Raw genomic sequence first — 22,290 nt, 5'->3', positions numbered from 1 at the left:
CAATATATCTGGCTTCAAGAATCATGTCATTGTGGCTTCCCTGGTGGCGCAGTGGTTGGGAGTCTGCCTGCCGGTGCAGGGGACAGGGTTCGTGCCCCGGTCTGGGAGAATCCCACGTGCCGCGGAGCGGCTGGGCCCGTGAGCCATGGCTGCTGAGCCTGCGCGTCTGGAGCCTGTGCTCCGCACGGGAGAGGCCACAGCGGTGAGAGGCAAAAAAAGAATCATGTCAATAGATATGGATCTCTAGTCCCTACACTATTCCTGACAGTGGGAAGCAGAAGTAGGGTGGTCTCCATGTGAGAAACCGCCGGATCTGCAGAAACTAGAAGTGTGGTCTTCCTTTTTATATCGTTTTAGGATTGGGGCAGAGGGAACAAATAGGTATACTCTCCCGAATACTTTTAAAAGCCACTAAAAATTTGTGTCTACCTATGCAATTTTTGTTTTTATTTTTTTTTAATTTTTTTGGTGAATAATTAAAGCAAAAATTGATGTCTAAATATTTTAAGTAACAAAACATTCACATCCACGTCATTCCCTGCCCGCCCCCCCCTCCCCCAACTAGATACCAAATTCTGAAGGAGTATGTTAGGACTCTTTTGGAATCAAAATGCCCCTCTGCAACCCTTTTCACCTGGGAAAAGAACAAAATCTCTGGCTTTTTTTTTTTTTTTTCTGGCTTTTAAGTTATGAGAATTATAATGCAAATAGGAACATGCTTAGTAATTTGGTATATTTGATTTCATGTGCATCTATTTATTGTGTAGTTCACAGCCAAGACCCCAAATCTAAATTTAAGGCCCATATGAAATCCAAAAATCTGGCATCTCACTCACGGGGGTTCCCATTGAATAAACTGGTGCAAAGGCAATGCCAGCATCTGTAGAACCCACACGTAGCTTGCCAGCTGTTGTGGTCAGCAAATCTCGTAATGTTGAGCCTTGTTCATTATTCTGGGACACAGGAGGTGATGTTCTGCTATTGGGAGAATCAGGGTTGTCTTGTTCTCTCTCTTCTTTAATTTGCTTTTCAAGGGCAAATTCTTTGTTTTCTGAAATAAAACATTTTACAAAATTCACATAAAATTAAACATGCTGCTAAAGTACAGACAAAGCTGGCATCCTACATTTTACAGTGAGAGATGAAAACTGTAGCACTAGTCATTTATTCACCTGAACACAGACCAGAGGATGGGTTAGATCCTTCAGGAGTCAAATAGTTTGAATATGAAAAGGCCTTCCTCAGTGTTTTAGACATGTAGGTGAGTTTGTACCTGTCACAAAGGAAAAATGCTATAGCTAAGACGGGGAGAAAGTGTAAAGTTACAAATCTATCGCCCTGGTGGCTTTACTGATACGCTCATCTACAGATGATTCTGTAACTAACTTTGATAAGATCACAGGAAGTCGAGTTCCTAGTAAGAAAAGACAAATGTTAAAACCTAAGCCACAATGAGAGCAAAAGACAAAAGTAAACTGTTCTAAGTGAACAGTAGTACGTTAATGTATAATACTACACTGTTGATTACAATTCTCTATTAGATAATAAACTAGGTTTACCTTTTTTTTCCTCTCTGGCCTTTTGCTCTGCAAGATCTGCTAACCAGTGCAGTGGCGACTGGGATTCTGGAGGAGTTAACTTGCTGTCTGTGCTTACATCACTCTCTGGGCTGCTGTTGCCATTACCCTCTGGCTTCTGAGGGGTATTTTGCTGCTGAGACTCAGGCATGCACAGAGAAATTTTATTACTGTGATTAAGAACATTCTGTAAAACCTACAAAGGTAGAACAGTTGAATTTTTAAAATACTATTTCTTCAATTATTCAGAGTTAAAAAATAGAGGTTACATTTATACAGTAACACAGGAAACATAATTTATAAAACACAAGTCCTAAATTGGATTTCAAATATCAAAGCTGATTAACCATGAATTTTATTTGAATAGAGATTTTTACTCACTTGAGACACACCATTCATAGCAGAAAAATTTCCAACTTGTATATTCTGTTTGTTAGTACAATGACAATGGGATTTAATACCATATTTTTCTCTAAGAGTGTGCATCGCATCTAGAAGATCTGTCAAAACTACAAAATATAATGGTTAATAAAAAGATCATCACTAGTTGTTAAGATTATAAAAATTTTTTCTTTTTCTTGTGGAGGTTTTCTGTGCCTTTTCAACTTTTCTTCCATTTTTTCCTTCATCCCTTCCATCTATTTCAGGTTTGATCAATCAACCAAATTCATGTTCTCTATTCTTTTCTTTTACCTCTATAATTAAAAATCATTATGCTCAAAAAAACAAAAAAAAAAGTAGAATAACCTGTAATAAATACATCTAATATGCTTTTTCATTACACTCTGGTCTCCCCGCCCCACGACCCCCCTTTCTCTGGCTGCATGGTGTGGCTTGTGGGATCTTAGTTCCCCGTCTAGAGGTCAAACCTGTGCCCCCTGCAGTGGAAGCGTGGAGTCCTAACCACTGGACTGCCAGAGAATTCCCAGTTTTCCCCTTCTAAAATGGCTCCTCTAAGGCTTTCTTCATCACTGGGTCTGGGCTTATCCTGCTAACTTTATTACACAGAGGATTCTAAGAACAGAGCAATAACAATTCAAGATTACATAAACCTTACCACTTCTTTCTACTACTATTGACATACTTCTAAGTAATCTGGAACAACAAAGACCTGTTACAATACTAAGTCAATAATGTATATTTAGGGCTTCCCTGGTGGCTCAGTGGATAAGAATCCGCCCGCCAGTGCAGGGGACACGGATTCGAGCCCTGGCCCGGGAAGATCCCACATGTCGCGGAACAACTAAGCCCAAGTGCCACAACTACTGAGCCTGCGCTCTAGAGCCCGTGAGCCACAAACTACTGAGCCCGAGTGCCACAAGTACTGAAGCCTGCGTGCCTAGAGCCCGTGCTGTGCAACAAGAGAAGCCACTGCAATGAGAAGCCTGTGCACTGTAACCCGGAGTAGCCCCCACTCGCCACAACTAGAGAAAGCCTGCACACAGCAACGAAGACCCAATGCAGCCAAAAAATAATGTATATTTATACTTACCAGAACCAGGTATAATTTGAGTTGGCATTAAATGTTTGTGATCATGAGGCTGTCCCTTCACACACTTCATCCAAGCATACAGTTCTTTATCTGTAAGATAGTAACATACGTACTTTTATATTAGTCATGGTTTTAGAATTATAAAATTGATGGCTTACATATAAAGAGTTTAGCAATTATGTAAAATGTCAATGGTAGGTTTCATATGTTTGCTTCTTAAAAAAAAAAAAACAGTTCCACTCTTCTGAGAATTTTATAAAAACATGATACAAAACAGATACAATGTTACTAGCCTTTTCTAAAATGACCATTCTTTAGTCTCATTAATGTATTAGTCACCTCAATCTTCCCTGTAGCTAATTTTTTACTCTTAACTATTTGTGCCAAACAGGGCTTTTGCCTGATCTTAGCACATTAGACTCACAAGTTTGAGGCTACTGCCAACTCATTTTTTTCTAATGGGTCAAAGACACGAACTGTCACAAGACATGTGAAAAGCCTCAACTTGATAAGACAGTATTTAATTGCTATTACTGCAATAAGGCTCCATACCTGGAAGAGTCGATGTATTAAGGCATAGCATGAGGCATATCATACAAAGGAAAAATATTCAATACCTTGATCTCAAAGGACATCTTCTTCTATAAATTTAATGATATAGATAACTACTTATCTATGATGTGGCTGTAAGAGCTTCAGTAAGTATCAAAAAGGTCATTAAATTCAGCATAAAAAAATCCAGAACTATTTCATGAAAAGTTTCAGAAGAAATAAAATTCAAATCTAGCCTAAAACTGGAAAAGATACTGATGGCTAAATCATGGTTCATCTATCTGACATACAACTTTGAAAAAGAGCTGCCTGGAATGAAAATGACATTCACTGTTTTTAGATACTGAATAAATAGCCTATCACTAAACATGATTTTACTTCTAATACTTCCACAGTTTGAATCCTCTCATTAAGACTTTACCCCCCAAACCTTCAGGTTACCAGTATTTACGTAAGCTACTTCCTTAACTGCCTTGGATGAACTTCTTCTAAAACACTTGTACCATGACAAAAGGTACAGTTAGGTACTTTCTTTTTAAACTATTATCTTCCAAATGTATTAACATGAAGAACACTGTCTTGTGCCATTTTACTTCTCTACAAATTAGAAATAATCATTTCAAAGGATGTTTTCATATATAATAAAGACTTCTTCATTTTCTAACTAGTGGATAAATGGTGCTAGCGGTAGCATATTCTTGAACATTTGGATTTAAACTTTATGGACCAATTTTTAGAAAAATCAATTCACCCTAGTTAAGTATGCAATTGTGACTTATGTGCTTGACTGTATAATTAACAGCTTCTGGGGCTTCCCTGGTGGCGGAGTGGTTGAGAATCTGCCTGCTAATGCAGGGGACACGGGTTCGAGCCCTGGTCTGGGAGGATTCCACATGCCGCGGAGCAACTAGGCCTGTGAGCCACAACTACTGAGCCTGCGCGTCTGGAGCCTGTGCTCCGCAACAAGAGAGGCCGCGATAGGGAAGGGCCCATGCACCGCGATGAAGAGTGGCCCCCGCTTGCCACAACTAGAGAAAGCCCTCGCACAGAAACGAAGACCCAACACAGCCAAAATAAATAAATTAACAGGTTCTATAAGACACTTCAGGCTGTGACACAGTGGAATCTGAAAGCTGCAAAGCCTAACCTAAATTTGGGCCGCATTAATCTGATTGAGATGAGAGAGTGGATCTACTAATCAGGCTAAAAAGATGTAGATGCAGTTTTATTGTAGAAAATCTGGCTATTTTAATAAACTGTGGTTAACTCCTCCTTTTTTAAACATAAGCTTCATAAAACTTCCTTAATGTAATATATTCATAATTAAGGAAGGTAGGGAAAAAACTCACCTAATTCATCTAATTTTCCAGATGAGTGGTCCTAAAAAAAAATTTCAATTTATATGAAGTTACAACTAACCTCTAGAACTCTTCCTTTCCTTTGCCTTGTAACAATCTAAGCAGACCACAAATCCACATTTTTGACAAACCCAATGAATGTTAAACAATGTTGCTTCACACGCATCACACATCTCCCGGACTCCTCTCACTGCTCTTTTCCAGGCAATTTTGGCTGAAATACAGGGAAATAAAAAGTTAAAGGCAAACATGCTCTCTTCCATACAATTTTCACTGAAATGCACAAAAACAAAAATTTAAAGGCGAACCAAAAACTTTGAAGGATTTATTAATTAACAATCAATAGCAGATTTCTTGATGTAACTAGTAATTCTCTTCAGAAGACTTACATCTAATGGAGGGTTTCTCAATCCTGGCGCCCTTGATATTTGGATGAATAATTCTCTTTTGTGGGTGGCTACCCTGCACAGTGGCATCTGGGGCTCCACCTATAGATGCTAATTCTCTATACCCCCAACACCTTTCAGTTATGCAACCAAAAATGTCTTGAGTCATTGCAAAATGTCCCCTGGGGGACAAACTACTGACTTAAGGGATGGGAAGGAAAAGAAGCTAACATTTTGAGCACCTAGTATGTTAGGTGCTTTACTTAGTAAATATAACATAACTACTTTAAAAACAAACCTACGAGGTAGTTATCATTCCCATTTCATACAGTTAAACAAGGAATAAAGTTGAGATACAAATGTAAGTCTATCTAACTCCAAAGACTGTGATGAATCACACGAGATAAAAAGCTTAAATAATTGGGATGGATTATGTCTTTATATGGCAAATGCTGAAGTTTCCCAATTTCACATCCAAAGTGTCTATCGTGCTCAGTTATGTCATAATGGCAGAAATACCAAAATGCTATTGTAATTTCACAAATTGCTAATCCAATTCAACCTCAGTTGGAAAATATGTTACCTTAATTACATATAGGTACATTTGCACATAAAAGTGTCATTATCAAAATTAAAAGTAAACAAGCCTAGGTAAGATTAAGGACTTCTCCCACAGATAAAACATATTCCAAAGAGAAATTCTTAAAATAAAATGTGAATAGTTGCATGTTCTAAGTATTTAACTTCCTTACCATCCTTTTTCACCCAGGACAAAGCTGTTTTTTCAGATGTTACTAACTGACAGAACTTATCACCTATTATATCCAAGATGTATTTTGAAGTTTCTATGTCTACTTCATCATCTTCATAATTTTCATGTGTCCATAGACTCATAGCTTCATCATCATATTGGTCAGGAGAAGAGAAACCATCTATTCTAACCACTCCATTTTTACTAAAAGACAATCTGAAACATTAAAACATAAAAGCATTAGATAACAAGACAGAAGTCCAGGTTTTAAAAGCTGTAAACGTATAATTAATTTATATTTTTATATTACATTATAAATATATAAATTTACAATTAAAAAACATGAAAATAGAGTGGTTGTTTATATATACAAACTTTATTAATAAAATTTAACCAACTTTTGACTCCCATAGTGCTACACAAATGGCAATGCAGTGGCACCAATTTTAGGTAAAATCTTATTTCTTGAAATAACCTATCACTTATACTTAACTATTTAACTCCAGTCAAATGGAAACTGTCCAAGTGTTTCATGAGGAAAAGAGTTAAAATGTTGGCCGAATGCTGCCTTGAGCAATGCAGTTATTTTATACATAATCTAAGCCAGCACCCTCTAAAGTTGAAAATACCATAAATCACCTTAAGACTCACTAAGATTTAAAAAAAGAAAATGCTAAATTAAAAAATACATTTTCTTGGGCTTCCCTGGTGGCGCAGTGGTTAAGAATCTGCATGCCAATGCAGGAGACATCGGTTCAAGCCCTGGTCCAGGATGATCCCACATGCCGCGGAGCAATGAAGCCCGTGTGCCACCAACTACTGAAGCCTGTGCGCCTAGAGCCTGTGCTCCGCGACAAGAGAAGCCACCGCAATGAGAAGCCTGCACACCGCAACGAAGAGTAGCCCCCGCTCGCCACAACTAGAGAAAGCCTGTGCGTAGCAATGAAGACCCAATGCAGCCAAAAATAAATAAAAAACAAAAAAAACCCATCTTCCTCACTAATTAAAATGACACTTCATTGACATGATTTGGAGGAACAAGATTGAAATTCTTAATAGTATATTAGGAACTCAATTACTGTGCTTACTTCCTTCTCTTACTTCTGATATCCAATTCATGTAACCACTCAATTCAGAGAAGTTTAAGGTAAATGGAAGGAAAAATTGCCATTCTCCTACAGGCTGACGGTTATTTCTCAACTGTCTTTGAACTTACTCTTTACTCTCAAAGAGGGGATATCAGAAGTACATTACAAATCAGCCTGTATTTTTCAAATGGACAATACCAACAACATTCCTTTTACCACTTCTTCCTATACCTTTATTACCTTTCCCTCTTTTTCTTAAAAAAAAATTTCTCCTTTCATGACAACCCATCATCTTATTTCAGCTTTGTATTATGTCTACCTTTCCTTCCTTAAAACTTTCCCAAAGGTTTTCTTATCTCTTCAAACCTACTTTCCTTCTGCTTCCTTTTCCACCTTTTCTGTACTTCCATGTGGACTACCTTCTATAGCTATTCTTTGAAGTTGTTTGTCCTTTGGGGATTGTTGGCTAGAAAAACCATGAAGTAAAGAAGAATGTTCTGTTTCTGCCAATACATATTTTTGGGGTCTCTACTGGGCCACCAGCATAGTACATTTATTTGTCACAGCAAAGTGCCTCGTAACTTCTTAGGAAGAAGATGATGATGATTAGAAAAATAATTGCAGGCAGCATCACAGGTGCATTCCATATACATGCTTGGTACTATGCTAAGAACTCTGTGTACTTTGTTCTCATTTCATCGTCATGAAATCTCTGTGAGGTAGGTACCACTATCATTCATATTATGCAGATGAGACAGGCTTAGCTGTAGTCCTACTACAGTTAATAAAGTCACACAGGAACTAAGGACAGAGCTGGAACCAAAATCCAGGAATGACTGATTCTAGAATCTGAGAAATTAACTAGTTTCTACTGGCTGGGTTACCGGAGAAGCCCATAACAACTATTAAGTTGTTTTTATATTCACCACAAAACCTGTGAAATGTGACGTGCTACTAACAAATCCTTCTTGTCATTTTATAACTCATATTTTTATAGCTACATATGTTTAACAGAAGTATAGGTATCTATACTCCAATAAAAATAAAAACAAAATTTTAAAAAAACCCAAAATGGGCTTCCCTGGTGGTGCAGTGATCAAGAATCCACCTGCCAACGCAGGGGACACGGGTTCGAGCCCTGGTCCGGGAAGATCCCACGTGCTGCAGAGCAACTAAGCCCGTGCGCCACAACTACTGAGCCTGTGCTCTAGAGCCCGCGAGCCATAACTACTTAAGCCCGCACGCTTAGAGCCTGTGCTCTGCAACAAGAGAAGCCACCGCAATGAGAAGCCTGCGCACTGCAATGAAGATTAACCCCTGCTCACCACAACTAGAGAAGGCCGGCACACAGCAACAAAGACTCAATGCAGCCAAAAATAAATAAATTAAAAAAAAAACAAAACAAAACCCTAAGTATGGGTATCTGTAATGCAACATACTGACTTTAGTTTAATGCCTAGATTGTTTACCCAGATATATAGACTTTTATTGTGGCTAATGCACAGATATAAATGTGACATTGTTTTGTTTTACATAAATAAAAAAAAAACTTAAACTGCTGTTTCCTATAATTTAGAAAAAATACTAACATTTTCTCATTAAGGAATAATAAATCTCTTAGAAGAGAAAGGTCATATGAAAACAAGTAGCAGTGTGAATATGAATTTAGTCTAACAGTTAAACCTATTGTTAAATTTGGCACACAAAAAGTTTAGTGTCTTTTTATAATGCTTCAGAAACACAGAGGCTCAAAGCCTCATTCCCACCTCCAAAAAACCCTCAGAATGACAGTACAATTTCCAATATCCTATCACCGTATTTTCCCCCAATTACCTATTTTCAACTTACCGTCTAAAGTAGTAAAATCTACAAAACACTGGTGAGTGAGTGAGTTCTTCTCCCTTCTTACTCCGAATAAGTCTACATTCTCGGCACTTTTGCAAATTAGGCCCTATCTCACAGCAGGAGTCATCCTGTAAAAAGGATTCCCCAGTTTGCTTCAGCTTCTTGACTTTACGCCAGTCTTTTAATACTGAACGAGGGATGCCAGCTGTAAAAGGAGTAGGAAGGTATTAGCAAGATTATAACTTTTTAGAAAGGTAAACTCCTTGAGATAATATTCAAATCAGTTAAAGATCACTGAGAATAAAGGCAAAAAAAAAACCAGTTCAAGTCAATTATACAACTGTGATCATATATTGAGATTGTAGAAAAGGGATTATATTATAGTTCAAGGTACTCATTAATAACTAAAAAGTCCACAGCAGCATTTCTATTTACTATTCTACTAACCAAATGAACTCTTAATGTCAGCATAATGGAAATGCAGATGTAAGTAAATTTTCCAGCTGACTGAAATCTTCACATACTCAATATTCATATTTGTACAGTAGCAAACATGATAATTATTCATTTTCTTTGTAAATCTATAGATAAAAATGCAGCTCTTCTACACAGAAATTTGTTATATGTAGGAGGAGGCTCTTTTAAGATGCACAGGAAGGACCTAAAGACCAAAAGTTAATACTTCTAGAAACTACAGGCTAGTTTCAATATATTTATATTGTTTTGAAATACTTAATCTGATTCTCCAAAGGTAAATGTGGATCGAGACAAATTTCGATTTTATCACACTATATTTGTGGGAAGAGGAGCTAAGATTTTTCTCCTAATATCTCTCCCTTATTATAATGCCCTCCATTTGGTATCAATATTTGATAGAAGCAGTATCTTTTAGAAAAATCAAAGGGTTTGAAGGATGTAAAAGAAAAAAGCCAATATTAACCTGCCTGTCTTTATTGATGGTATAAAGAAAAAAGGCATCAGAGAAGTCTAAAGAAAAACAAAACTCAAACGCACTACACAATTTAATACTTGCAGGAAAAAAATTAATTTATGTACTATACTCTGCATCATTGCTCCATCACGTTCATTAACTTGAACTTAATTGTTGTAATAACATGGGCTCGAGTAATCAGTCATCTATAGAGCAGCAAGAACTCAAAACATTATATTGTACATACGTTAACTGTAGCCTATTCAATTTTTAAAAATATATTCACTTAAAAGCACGTTGGGACAAGCAAGTATTTGTTGACACCTATCAGTGTACTTACACTGCCCATACTTATGTAGCTATATGCCAGACCTGAGATTTACATAGTTTGTTATTTCTATCATGTTGAATGAATAAATTGTGTTTCCTACCCTTGTGTTTACTAATCATACCCATTTTGCCGATCAGAGGCAGTTCAAATGTTCTCCTGAGGTTATATAATTCTTGCAGAAGATACAGCAGAACTCTTGTTCTGAGCTCTCACTGTCAACTTACCTGTTGACAGCATACATAGTACAATCACAGCAAGATCACATACATCTTAACACAGGAAGTGCTGTGTTTAAATTCCAGGGTGGCCCATTTGAAATAGGTTCCAGTTATTAAGCACTTCTATGACTGCTGCCTGATTCTTTTACAATTACATGTTCTCCCCTCTTCTTTCTCTAATTTAGGGCAAGGAGCCATTTGGCTTAATCCACTAGAGAAACATGTATGTGGGCACACATACCACTTATGGAATAAAAATGTTTCCAGAAGGCTTGTGTAAAATGTTTGTTATTTCCTCCACTGTGTGTAAGACACGTTTCTCCTATGGACTGTATAAAAAATTCAGAGCTTCTTGAAGTCAGAATGAACAACAGTAGTACATTGCTGATAAATCTTTATTTGTTATATTACTTCCAATCATTTATTTACTTTTTTATCTGTTACACTAGAATAAACTAAATGAAATCTTTCTACTTAGACTAGAAAACGACCATTAACCAATATGCTTTTACATTGCAGACAATGGAACAGTTCCAAGAGTATGGATAACCATACTACTGTGAACAATCTAAATAGTATTATAAAGAAAGAACCAGGCATTTCAAAGCAACTCTCAGTTCTGTGACATGAAATGGACACTTAGACCTTTTTTTTTAAATGAATGAATAAATTATAAAGATATGAAGGTCCAGGTCATGTAGACTGTTTTTGATATTATGTTTTTTGCTTCTAGACTAGGCCAAACATGACTATGCCTAACCTCTTTTACGAATTTTACTGTAATATTATTTGTACAATAAATAAAATAAAACTCCATTTTTCAATTCTATATATATAATTTACTGGTAACATCTAAAATCTAAAAGTTTGAGATTTAGACACTTAGTCAACGAAAAATACCTAACTCAATGGATATTTCTTCTTCCTTTATACCAGAAGAACATTTTCAACCTTAGTTCTCTATCAGTAAATCCTCAAAGCAGCTGCTCTAGCAACAGAAAACTGAGGAAGAAAATAAGAGAAAAATACATGCTAACCTTTAACCTCTGATATTTTTTGAGATACAGAAATGAACTCTGCTAACAGTTAAACCACTGATTTTGTGTGTCACAGGACTTACATTTAAATCTGATGGGAAATTTCAGTACATAAAATGATGTAAAAAACTAGTCGCGAAAAAGCATCCAACTTTTAATTATCAGTAACAAAAGGCAGCAGATATGAAGATTTTCTACAACAGCAGATAAAGCAAATTCTATTGTACCTGGCTTTAGAATGTATTAAAAACTATGATATGCGTATTTGTGTAATAATTATACATGTATAATAGTCTATGCAATCATATTACATTCTCTAAGTGCAGACTTAACTCTTTTCGATTGACTATGACTGATGACAACCCCAATGAACATTAAAAGGATAAAGATCATATTTAATCCATGAGGGAGATAATCCACTCAGGTTTAGAACTTATGAACTCCCAATTTAGAGAACTTTTCTAAATAGCCCAGAACAAAAGCAAGTCAACTCTGCCCATAATTAATAGATGGCATTTAATAGTCACTTAATATTACTTTGGACTTGGGAGTAAATGGGACTTAAAATAGCCTGTCTGATGCTAAGTGTTATTCACTATGTAGGGGAGATTTGACTAAGCATTACAACCTGGAGGGGGAAGTGCTGATTCCAGTCTTTGTCTTAAAACCTACTTGGGAACATGTACATACCCAGTCTCAAAACGAAAACAGAATATGTACTTCATTAAGAGTTAATTTTATAAATTTAACTTCTCAAGAATATTCTAAGTGTTAAAAGCTGGAAGAGTCCTATTTCTGTTTTCTGTAAGTTTAACTCCAGTATTTGAATACTCGACACCAAAAGAAATGTTTTGTGAAACAAAAGAGAAACAATTATTGACCACACTAAGCTTCTTGAATTCACTGGGGAAGTAAGCAGAACACATTACAACACAGTATGCAATCCAACACTCAAATAAATGGCACGTATCCTGTATCCTTCGTTGTCAATCTCCCTCTTTCTTTCTTCTTACTATGTTTGCATTTCAGTCTGTCAGCCTGTCTCTAGTTGAGCTTGTTTTCCTTTGTTCTTTCACTTTCTGACTGTCCTTTTCTACGATTCCATCCTCCTGTTTTTCTCTCCTTCACTTTGCCTCTGGTTTCCACACAGGCATGTGGGAAAAACCTCATTCAGTAAAAAGGCCCAAATAAGAGCCTTCAAGCATCCAAATGCTTGTTACAGTACGTCTTGAATGTCCACATTGTCACAGATATTTCATATATTGTATGTGGATGAATACATGGATATAGTGAAACTATTAACTGCTTTCTGCCTTGTGCAACATACCTAAAAAAAAATAAGCAAACTGAGAAAAACTACTTCTAGAGTAAAAACATACAGAAATATTTTATAGTGAATATTACTGGCAAGTATCACTTATTCTGCCCTGTTGTAGCCACAAATGAAATATAAATATCAGTTTTGAAACTTTTACTTATTATGTAAGTTCTTCTTGAATATAGAAATGAACAAACAAAACCACCAATCCCGTTTATTTAACTTTTACCCGCTGTTAAGGACTGCTTGAATGAGTAGCATTATTAGTTAAATAGAAGGTAATTTCATTGTTTTTTCTTTCTTTCTTTTTTTTTTAAGTTTTCAATTTTTCTCCAGATGACAAAGGGTGAAATATGGGCTACATCCACACTACTTTGAAGTAGTTCTCTTCTAAAAGTGGGACTTCAAGGAAGGTTTTGTGAATAGGAATTCTTTTTCAACTATTATCTTGTTACAGGTAAATACCTAATACAGGCATACCTCGGAGATAGCGTGGGTTCAGTTTCAGACCACCACCATAAAGTACACAAATTTTCTTGTTTCCCAGTGCACATAAAAGTTAGGTTTACACTATAATGCAGTCTATTAAGTGTGCAACAGCATTATGTCTAAAAAACTATGCATGTACTTTAATTTAAAAATGGTTTATTGCTGAAAAAGGCTAACCAACATCTCAGCCTTCAGTGAGTTGTAGTCTTTTTTCAATAGCATGAGTCGTAATCTTTTTTCAATAGTAACATCAAAGGCCACTGATTACAGACCACCAAAAGAAATATTATACCGTAACGACGGAAAAGTCTGAATTACCAAAATACGACAGAGACGTGAAGTGAGCAAATGCTGTTGGAAAAATGGTGCCGACAGACTTTCCTGACACAGGGTTGCCGCAAACCTTCAATTTGTTTAAAAAAAAAAGACAATATCTGGAAAGCACAATAAAACAAGGTATGCCTGTATTAGAAATCCACTTTTAGTGTATAGCTATAACTGCCTTTTGACAATTTTTAGAAATGGTCAAAATTCTGAGTAACTACTAAATTACACACTGGGGTTTTGCCAACCTGAGTGCTATGTAAAACCATATTTCTACAAGTCTCTTGAAAATGGAGAAATATTGATAGGTCTTCTCTCATTTCCTCTTATAGGGTACTTGTAGAAATGAAGTCAATGAGCACATACATTACACCAGGGCATACAAATGAAGTCAAAGATGCCTTTAAGCTCTCTAAGTTTTAGAGAACACCATCATTATTGCAAGAACTTACAGCCCATTTTACTTGAGATAAAAAAGTAATTAATTTACTTACCACTATTATTGTTGCTCTGCAACTTCAATTTACTTTTTTCTTTGGCACTCCTGCTGAGAACCCCATTGGGTTTTAAATCTTCTTCTATTTCACCTTTTCTCTTCTGAAGATCATTTTGCTTCTTTTTGTAAGTTGGCTTAGGTTGCCTTTTAGTCCTTTGCTCTGATTTGCTTTCACTTTCGTCTGAATCTCCACTTTCAGAGCCAGATTCATAAGTTCGTTTGGCTTTTCTCCTATTGACTTTATCATCTTTTACAAATTTATCAACTATGATCTTACTATCTACACTATTTTGTAGATCATTCGATGTAGAGGCTATTAAATTGACAGAACATGGCTTAATAATTTCTGATACAGAATTCCCTGAATTTTCCATTTTATTAGTATTTTTATCTTCTTCTGAATGTCTTGTAAGCCAGGCCTTTTTCAGTTTAGTATGGTAGTTTGGTTGACTTGTCTGGGATGCTTGCCCATTTCCTACAGAGTTTGCTTTGTTAATTGTACTACAGACTACAGTGCTATCCAAGAGAGGGGAGGCTGAAGATGTCTGATTTTTCACAGCATTAGGCTCAGGCTCACTGACATTACTACTTTTATACTGAGCTGCAGCCAGTGCTGCCTTGTGCTTTTTTAAATGGATAAAATCAGTTGTGCCTGAGAACCCAGAGCTGGATTGAACAGCACTTCCTGTCTTACTACTGGCTGGTGTAACTGGAGCTGTCGTGCTGACCCTGCATTCTTGTGTTTGAGCCACTGAATGACTGACACTTTTCGAAGAGGTACATTCTAAAGATTTAGAGGCCAAAATGGTATTTGATAAAGAGTAAACTATTTCTGAACCACCCCAGCTGGAAACACTGGTGGTAGTGGCAGCAGATGTGAATATATCCGTTTTGGTATTACACATTGTATTTACAGCAGACATGACTGAACTGGGAACACTGCCCTGTGAGACAGCCTGAAAGTTTTTTTCGGATTTTATGTGAGCACTGTCTGAATTCACACTTGGCAGAATGATTCTTCCACTCTCTCCAGCTTCTGCTGATTTGAGGCAATCTGTTTGATTTGCCCCAATTGAAGATCTTTCACTAACTCGATCTTTGGAAGCTAACTGCACTGCTGGCATGCTATCAAGTTTTGCACTAGAAGGTGGACGTACAATGACAGATGCCATAGCAGCCTGTGACTTTCCGCTGCTTTTCTCCACATGCCATTCAGCTTTCTCTTTGCTGAGGTTATTATTAGATTTCCACATTTCTGTCAAACTCTGTTCAGAAGAACTCTTAAAATTTGCCTGAGTGTCTTTAGGCTCAGGAATCAGAGTTGGAGGCTTTTGTGATTCTTGAACCTTCCCACCAGCATTTACAGGCATCACTGGAGTTAATGTTGGAGGGGAAAGGCTACTGTAGCTGCTTTCCTTTCTCTCCAGGCTATGATGGATTGGTGGGTGAAATACGGGTGCTCTATGTAAAGCAGGCATACTCCGGAGTGTATTTGTAGAAGAAACTGTCAAATGAGTAGGACTCCTACAATCATTTCTGAAAGTTGTTACTGAGTAAGAAGCAATTTGATGGGGAATATGTTCTGGTGCCTTGCCTACTAAACCTTCACTTTCCGGTTGGTGTTTAATCAAAGGTGGAGGCTTTGAAAGAGATGATATAAACGAAGTCAGAGTCTGAGGGTTAGCTGCTGCTGCTCCAAGGGTATTACTCTGTTTTTCAGTGTAAATATTTGAAACCTCTTTGGATGGGTATGACCTTGGTGGTTCATTGACTACACTATTAGACAATGTAGTGAAATAGTTACTTTGAGGCAAACTCTGAGGCACTGAATGCTTCATCTTATAAAGATCTGATACTGAACATTCTACATCTTTGTCTTGTTTGATGACATGGCTTTTAGGGCTAGAGGATGATGATGCTACTCTGGAATAATTATCTCTCTCACCCTCAAGCCCCTTGATTTTAGTTGTATAGGGAGCAACATCAATACTTTCTTGAAGGATTCGACGGTGCTCCTCCTTATATTTGTTTAATCTCTCTCCAGTCTCCTGGGGTGGTCTCTGTAATTGATTCAATACAGGATCCACAAAATGCCTATGCAAGTGACCATCTTTTCCCGTCTGTGACCTATTTAGATCCAGGTCATTTTTGGCTGATGTGGATGCAACAGAACGCAATGGTTCAATAAAAGCTTTCCTCTCCAATTCTCTGCAAAGAAAATACACAAAGGTTTCTGTACACAGTTTTTCTCGTATAATACAAATATAGCTTCTATGCGTTACTATTCTATCATAAAAGTGAAACACAACTTTGCATGTGCTATAATATTATTAAGAAAATTAAAGGAATATAAAAACAGAAGAATAGTACTTATTACTCAGCCCAGTTTTAAGACATTTGTTAAAATTATCTATTTATAAACTGAATTAAGAAAAATTATAAAAGACAAGTTTTAAGCATTGGTGAACTTACTCTTTATGATGATCTACTAAACATTTTGTCAATGGTGGACTGGAATGTGCTGTAATTTTAAGAGGCCGATGAGGCTCTGCACTGGAAGGTCTGACAGGAATGTGACTAAGTAATCCAATACCATCTGCTGAGGTCACAGGGGTAGGCTGATGTAACCAAGGACTGGGAGAATTCTATCAAAAAAATTTTTTAAAATCATCCTTCAGTTACTAGAAAAAGCTAAACACAGTATCACAGCAGGACTTTAATAGTAGTATATTTATGAAGTATGTGACATACTAATATAGCAGTATATTTATTATTTTATGAGAAATATCCAGACAAATAAGTAACTAACAGAGTTATATGGATTTTTCCATATGATGAAAAAAATCAATCAGCATTAAAATAGTTATTTCCAGGGAATTCCCTGGCAGTCCAGTGGTTAGGACTCTGCACTTCCACTGCAGGGGGCATGGGTTTGATCCCTGGTTGGGGAATTAATATCCAGCATGCTGTGCGGTGTTGCCAAAAAAAAAAAAAAGTTATTTCCAGAAATTTATTTACTGATTGCAGATCTTGAAATCATTGCCTTTAACTTACAAATGATGTACACAGAACCTAGCTTTTAAGATTTCCTAAGATTCTAACACCAAAAGACTATATGCTGCTAATAGAAAAAAACAGAAAACATGTTGCTAAAATACATTTCACCAGATTTCATCAAGTTTATTTGCCAATTTTTCTTGTCAAAAATAATTTGTCCCAGGCTTTCCTGGTGGCACAGTGGTTGAGAGTCCGCCTGCCGATGCAGGGGACACGGGTTCGTGCCTGGTCTGGGAAGATCCCACATGCCGCGAAGCGGCTGGGTCCGTGAGCCATGGCCGCTGAGCCTGCACGTCTGGAGCCTGTGCTCCGCAACGGGAAAGGCCACAACAGTGAGAGGCCTGCGTACCGCAAAAAAAACAATAATAATAAATAATAATAATTTTCCCAATGTCATAATTTATTTAGATTTGGCAGAAAATTACATTTTCAAGGCCCATTTGTACTCCATTTCACTATAAGCTATAGATGGACCATTAAACTTGGAGGTGTGGAGGTACAACAAAATTAATTTTTTTAATATCAACATGCTGCCTTTCTCATAGTGAGTATCTGGTGACATTGATCTCTATGTTGAGACTTACAACTATCTAATTACTTGCTTAAGAACTGTTTCTATACTATGACTCACTGAAATTCTTCCAGAAAATGCTTTGTTGAGTTATACTGTGTTGAATCAGATATTGGGAAAATACAGTCCTTTGGTTTTACCAAAGGGAATACATTTTACATCTCAAAATGATAATGTGAAAGCAATATGATATCACACCAAAGATATGCTGCTATAAAATTTCTTAGATTAAAAATATACATAAACCTCACACAAGAAAAAAATATATATATATACATGTACATAGGATCATTCAAATATATGTTTAAAATAAGGTCTCAATTCTACGAGATCCAGAAATCTGAAGTTATACAGATTACAAGGGTACCTGTATATACCTATATACATACAACAGAATATTACTCAGCTAAAAAAAAAGGAAATCCTGTTACATGCTACAACATGGATGAACTTTGAGGACATTATGCTACATGAAATACTGTATGAGTCCACTGAAATGAAGTATCTAAAGCAGACAATCATAGAGACAGAAAGTAGAAAGGTAGGTGCCAAGAACTTAGGGGGAAGGGGAATTAGTGTTTCATGGGCAGTTTCAGTTTTGCAAGATGAAAGAGTTCTAGATATCTGTTGCGTAACAATGTGAATATACTTAACACTACTAAACTGTACACTTTAGAGTGGTTAAATAAATTTAATGTTGTGGCTTTTACCACAATAAAATAAATAAAATGTGTTTTGAAAGATTCTGGGGAAAACCTGAAGAGCATCCTGGTCCACGCCAAGGATTAAGTTGCCTCCTAGAGTTTAACGGTGACACCCAATCCCCAGTTTTCAGAATGGGGCTGGTAATGCCCTCAACAACCATTTCTTAGCATGGAAATTAATCTGGCTGGAAAAACCACACAGCGCATGAAGGAAGAAGAAAGAGCCCTGTCCCCCACCTTCAGCAATACTTTGTCAGGCAGAGAGACTCTCAGCCCCAACTTCACTCCCAAATATCAGGATTCTCCAGCCTCGGCACCCTTAAGAGAACTGGGGGCTTAGAGAGTCATAGCTTGTAGTATACATCAATGTAATGTATCTAACTGGGAAACATAACAATTTGTCTTTTAAGAATAACTTGATTATACATATCAAGAGCCTTCCAATTTTACATAAATTTTATATCCAGAAGTTTCACTTCTAGGAATTTACCTGAGCAAAATAATTATGGATATATAATTAGTTATGAAGACTAAGTATATAAGAAATAACTTAAGAGGTTTACTTCTTTAAATTGGCTTTTTAAAAAAATAAATAGGCTTTTCTGAGATTTTAGCTTTACAGTTCTAAAGTTACTAAGCATCAAAAGTTTCATCATAATTAGAAAAATAACTGTTTCAAAAATTCTAGCATATTTTATAATAAGAAATCTAAAAAATTAATGGGATACTGAAAAAAGCACTTGTACATATGTTGATTAATAAATATATGACATGAGGTAAACCACAGCTTAACTTACCCTCCTTAACGAAGATTCAGCATTAACTGCATTTTCTGGGTGAACCCACTTAGAAGAAGGCAGACCAAGTCCTGAGTATGCATGTGTTCCATTTGGATATTGCCAAATAATTGGATAAAGTCCAAGCTGATTATATGAAGCAGATGGGTGGGCTTGTCCAAGAAGATGAGGTGACTGGTGCTGTAACAACTGTTGCTGTTGCTGGTGTGCTAGTGCTAAGTGGCTCAAGCTGCTGGCATGAGCAGTCTCCAGTCGTGGGTGGCCACCGAGTAAGGAGGCAGTAGGCACTCCAGGTAACACAGCAGAAAGTAGGTGAGGGTGATGAACAGAATGGTGTGGACCACTAGTCAGAGGATGAGTATTAATGGTAGGTAATGGAGTTTGACTGGATGATCCAGCCAGTAAGTGGGGTGCAGGACTTAAGGCAGGGTGATGGGTACCTGGATTTAAACACGTTCTATGGGATGAAGAATGAAGAGGAAAAGGATGCTGGCTTAAGAAAGGTGAAATGTGATTAGCTCCTGTATCTGACCCGACAAGTGCAGGATCTCTGTAAACTGTGAAATGCTCATTTTTATCAATGATAAGAGGGCTTTTTGTAGTTTCTAATGTACTGCCTCTAGTAGGAACCGGATGAAAGCTGCATCTTGATAACTCATGGTCTACCTTATTTGCCAGTCTTCTTTCACCAGCAGTTTGGCTGTTTGCAAAAGTGGGCTTAGACTTTACAGAATCAGGGGAATGGTTAATTTTAGGTTTAACAACTTCAGGTGAGGAATTGGATTTTGTCTTGTGAGCATCTACTGAAGTATTAAGTTTAGATTTTATAGTTTCTGGGGGTGGACTTCGCTTATGCAGCTTATCTTCTGTGACAGAAACTGCACTAAGAGAAGATATGTAAGAGACATACTGATTTCTCTCTTTTTCCGTATTCAGGTTTTCATTTCCTGAAGAAGCATTCCTAACATTTGACTGGGTTAAATCTACTTTAACTACATCACTGACCCAGCTCTGGTCAGAATCTTGGTTTGCTGTTTCCAAGTATTTTGTATTTGTGACTGAATGTTTTGAATCACTAATGTTAGGATCCATTTTCTGAAGTGTCTGAAGGCCAAAGGTACTTGAGTTTTCCTGAGCCACCTTTTCCGTATTAGTGTCATTCGTAATGTCAATAACACATTTTGGTGTGGGTGGTCTGGATACAAACTTCTCCTTTGGTAATAATTCCACTGTGTGTGTTTTCTCCGTATTGCGTTCCTGAAGAAGTAAATCATTAGAATCATGATCAGAAAGTGTGGCCTGTTCTGATGAACGGATAATCATTTTTTCTTGAATCTGAGAGTCAACAGACTTCTGTTTCTCTGTTTCTTCGTGTTTTTTATCTTCCTGTATTGGATCCCAGGGAGGCTGGCTATCTTTTAGTGTCTCTTCTCCTGCCTTCTCATTATTCTGGGATTTTCCTTCTCCATTTATCTTTGAAGTGTTTTTATTTTTCAACTCATGCTCTGGCTTCTGCTCTGAGGAATTATTTATTATTCTCTTATTTGAATTTTCTGAGTCACTGCTCTCAGAAAAGTCTGAAACATTGTCAGTTCGTAGTCTTTTCATATTTAGTTTCTTTTCATCCTCCTCAGGTTTCCTTCTTTTGTTCATCACCTGTTTGTTTTTACCTTTAGCATTTTCTATAAGATTTAAGAAAAGAACAGTTTTATCTTTCAAATTAATATTAAATAAGTATATTTTAAATGCATTTTTGTTTTATATGTTCTCATGCCCTTAAAAAAGGTGGGTCCTACCTCCTCGTGCTATATAATCATATTTTTCCTCCTTCATCTTCTCTTCATCTGGTATACTGCTATCTGAGCCCTTCCTCTTATTTGGACGAATATTTCTTTGTTGCTGGTGTGAATTCTGTTTTGGTACAGCAGCTTGGGAGTTCATTGCTGGTCTGGGACTATTTGCTTGGGCACGTGTATAATGACCCTAAAAATAACCAATTAACAATGATTGTTCACTACCCGATCCTAAGTAATTTAAGGGAAAATATTTTACCATAATCCATCACTAACAACATACATACGTGAACAGTGTTGCTATTTTGACTGGCACGAGACCTTCGCCGTGATGTAATGCCAATATTTTCACCTTTTAACAAAGAGTGAACAACATCATCTAGAAAGGTCATTTGAACCATAGAAGGATCGACATTCTGTGGTTCTAGTACCTAATCCATGACACAAAACAAGAACAAAAATTAAATCCAATCAGCTAGCCAATGTGATATTAGGTACAATTTCTTTACTGAGTAGAGATGTTTAGAAATCAGCTTGAGATACTGTCAGACTTACAATAAATCAACTTTAACCATTAAAGATAAGGCTACTGTTTTACATGCTAACTAAAAATTAAAAAGCAAATACATCTATTGCAAGTATACCTTGCAAAACAAGGATTAGAGTTATTCAAGAGTATATTGACAAGTCATAAAATGTATTTCAAAAATAAAAAGTAATTTTCAAAAACAGCTGTAAAATAAAACAAGAAGGTAGAGCATGACAGGAATTCCCTGGCGGTCCAGTGGTTGGGACTTGGCGCTTTCACTGCTGGGGCCTAGGTTCAATCCCTGGTCAGGGAACTAAGATCCCGAAAGCAGCATGGTGCGGCCAAAAAAAAAGAAGGTAGAGCATGGGAAGCAGAAAAGGACAAAAATCATATAAATGAATAATAGTTTTAAAGACAGGTTAAAGAAAGAACTATTTTTAAAACTAAAGGCAATTTTGTGCTTCACTGAGAGGTCAAAGTTTGTTAGCTTTTAAGGAAAAAATTTAAATTAAATGATATAGTTTATTTAGCATTTCGACTAGAATTTTAACCAAAGCATCTGCATTGTTTATAGAGGGGGTTCTCATTTATTCAGACACCCTCCACAATCCACTCAGGTAGGAAGGTGTAAATATCTATTTTCTGG

The 22,290-nt window shown here is 36.7% G+C and overlaps 1 protein-coding gene across 8 annotated transcripts in view; it reads right to left on the bottom strand.

Moving 5' to 3' along the window:
• Positions 1-22,290, bottom strand: part of JMJD1C (jumonji domain containing 1C) — a 305,879-nt gene that overhangs the window by 19,651 nt on the left and 263,938 nt on the right. For 6 of the 8 annotated variants that reach the window (XM_067710825.1, XM_067710826.1, XM_067710821.1 and 3 more), the window contains 12 exons: positions 21,403-21,546; positions 21,119-21,305; positions 19,323-21,004; positions 16,666-16,838; positions 14,192-16,401; positions 9,053-9,254; positions 6,118-6,332; positions 5,041-5,193; positions 3,070-3,159; positions 1,959-2,086; positions 1,560-1,773; positions 837-1,051 (listed from right to left, as the gene is read on the bottom strand). In XM_067710825.1, coding sequence (XP_067566926.1) covers positions 837-1,051; positions 1,560-1,773; positions 1,959-2,086; positions 3,070-3,159; positions 5,041-5,193; positions 6,118-6,332; positions 9,053-9,254; positions 14,192-16,401; positions 16,666-16,838; positions 19,323-21,004; positions 21,119-21,305; positions 21,403-21,546 — 5,613 coding nt within the window. Of the gene's footprint in view, positions 1-836; positions 1,052-1,553; positions 1,774-1,958; positions 2,087-3,069; positions 3,160-5,040; positions 5,194-6,117; positions 6,333-9,052; positions 9,255-14,191; positions 16,402-16,665; positions 16,839-19,322; positions 21,005-21,118; positions 21,306-21,402; positions 21,547-22,290 lie in introns of those variants that run through there. The other 2 variants (XM_067710827.1, XM_067710828.1) reach the window with 2 other exon arrangements.

The sequence above is a fragment of the Pseudorca crassidens genome, chromosome 16 (assembly GCF_039906515.1).
Source record: "Pseudorca crassidens isolate mPseCra1 chromosome 16, mPseCra1.hap1, whole genome shotgun sequence".
Lineage (NCBI taxonomy): Eukaryota > Metazoa > Chordata > Mammalia > Artiodactyla > Delphinidae > Pseudorca > Pseudorca crassidens.
Note: the sequence above shows the minus strand (reverse complement) of the source record. Positions and strands in the feature narration are given on the sequence as shown.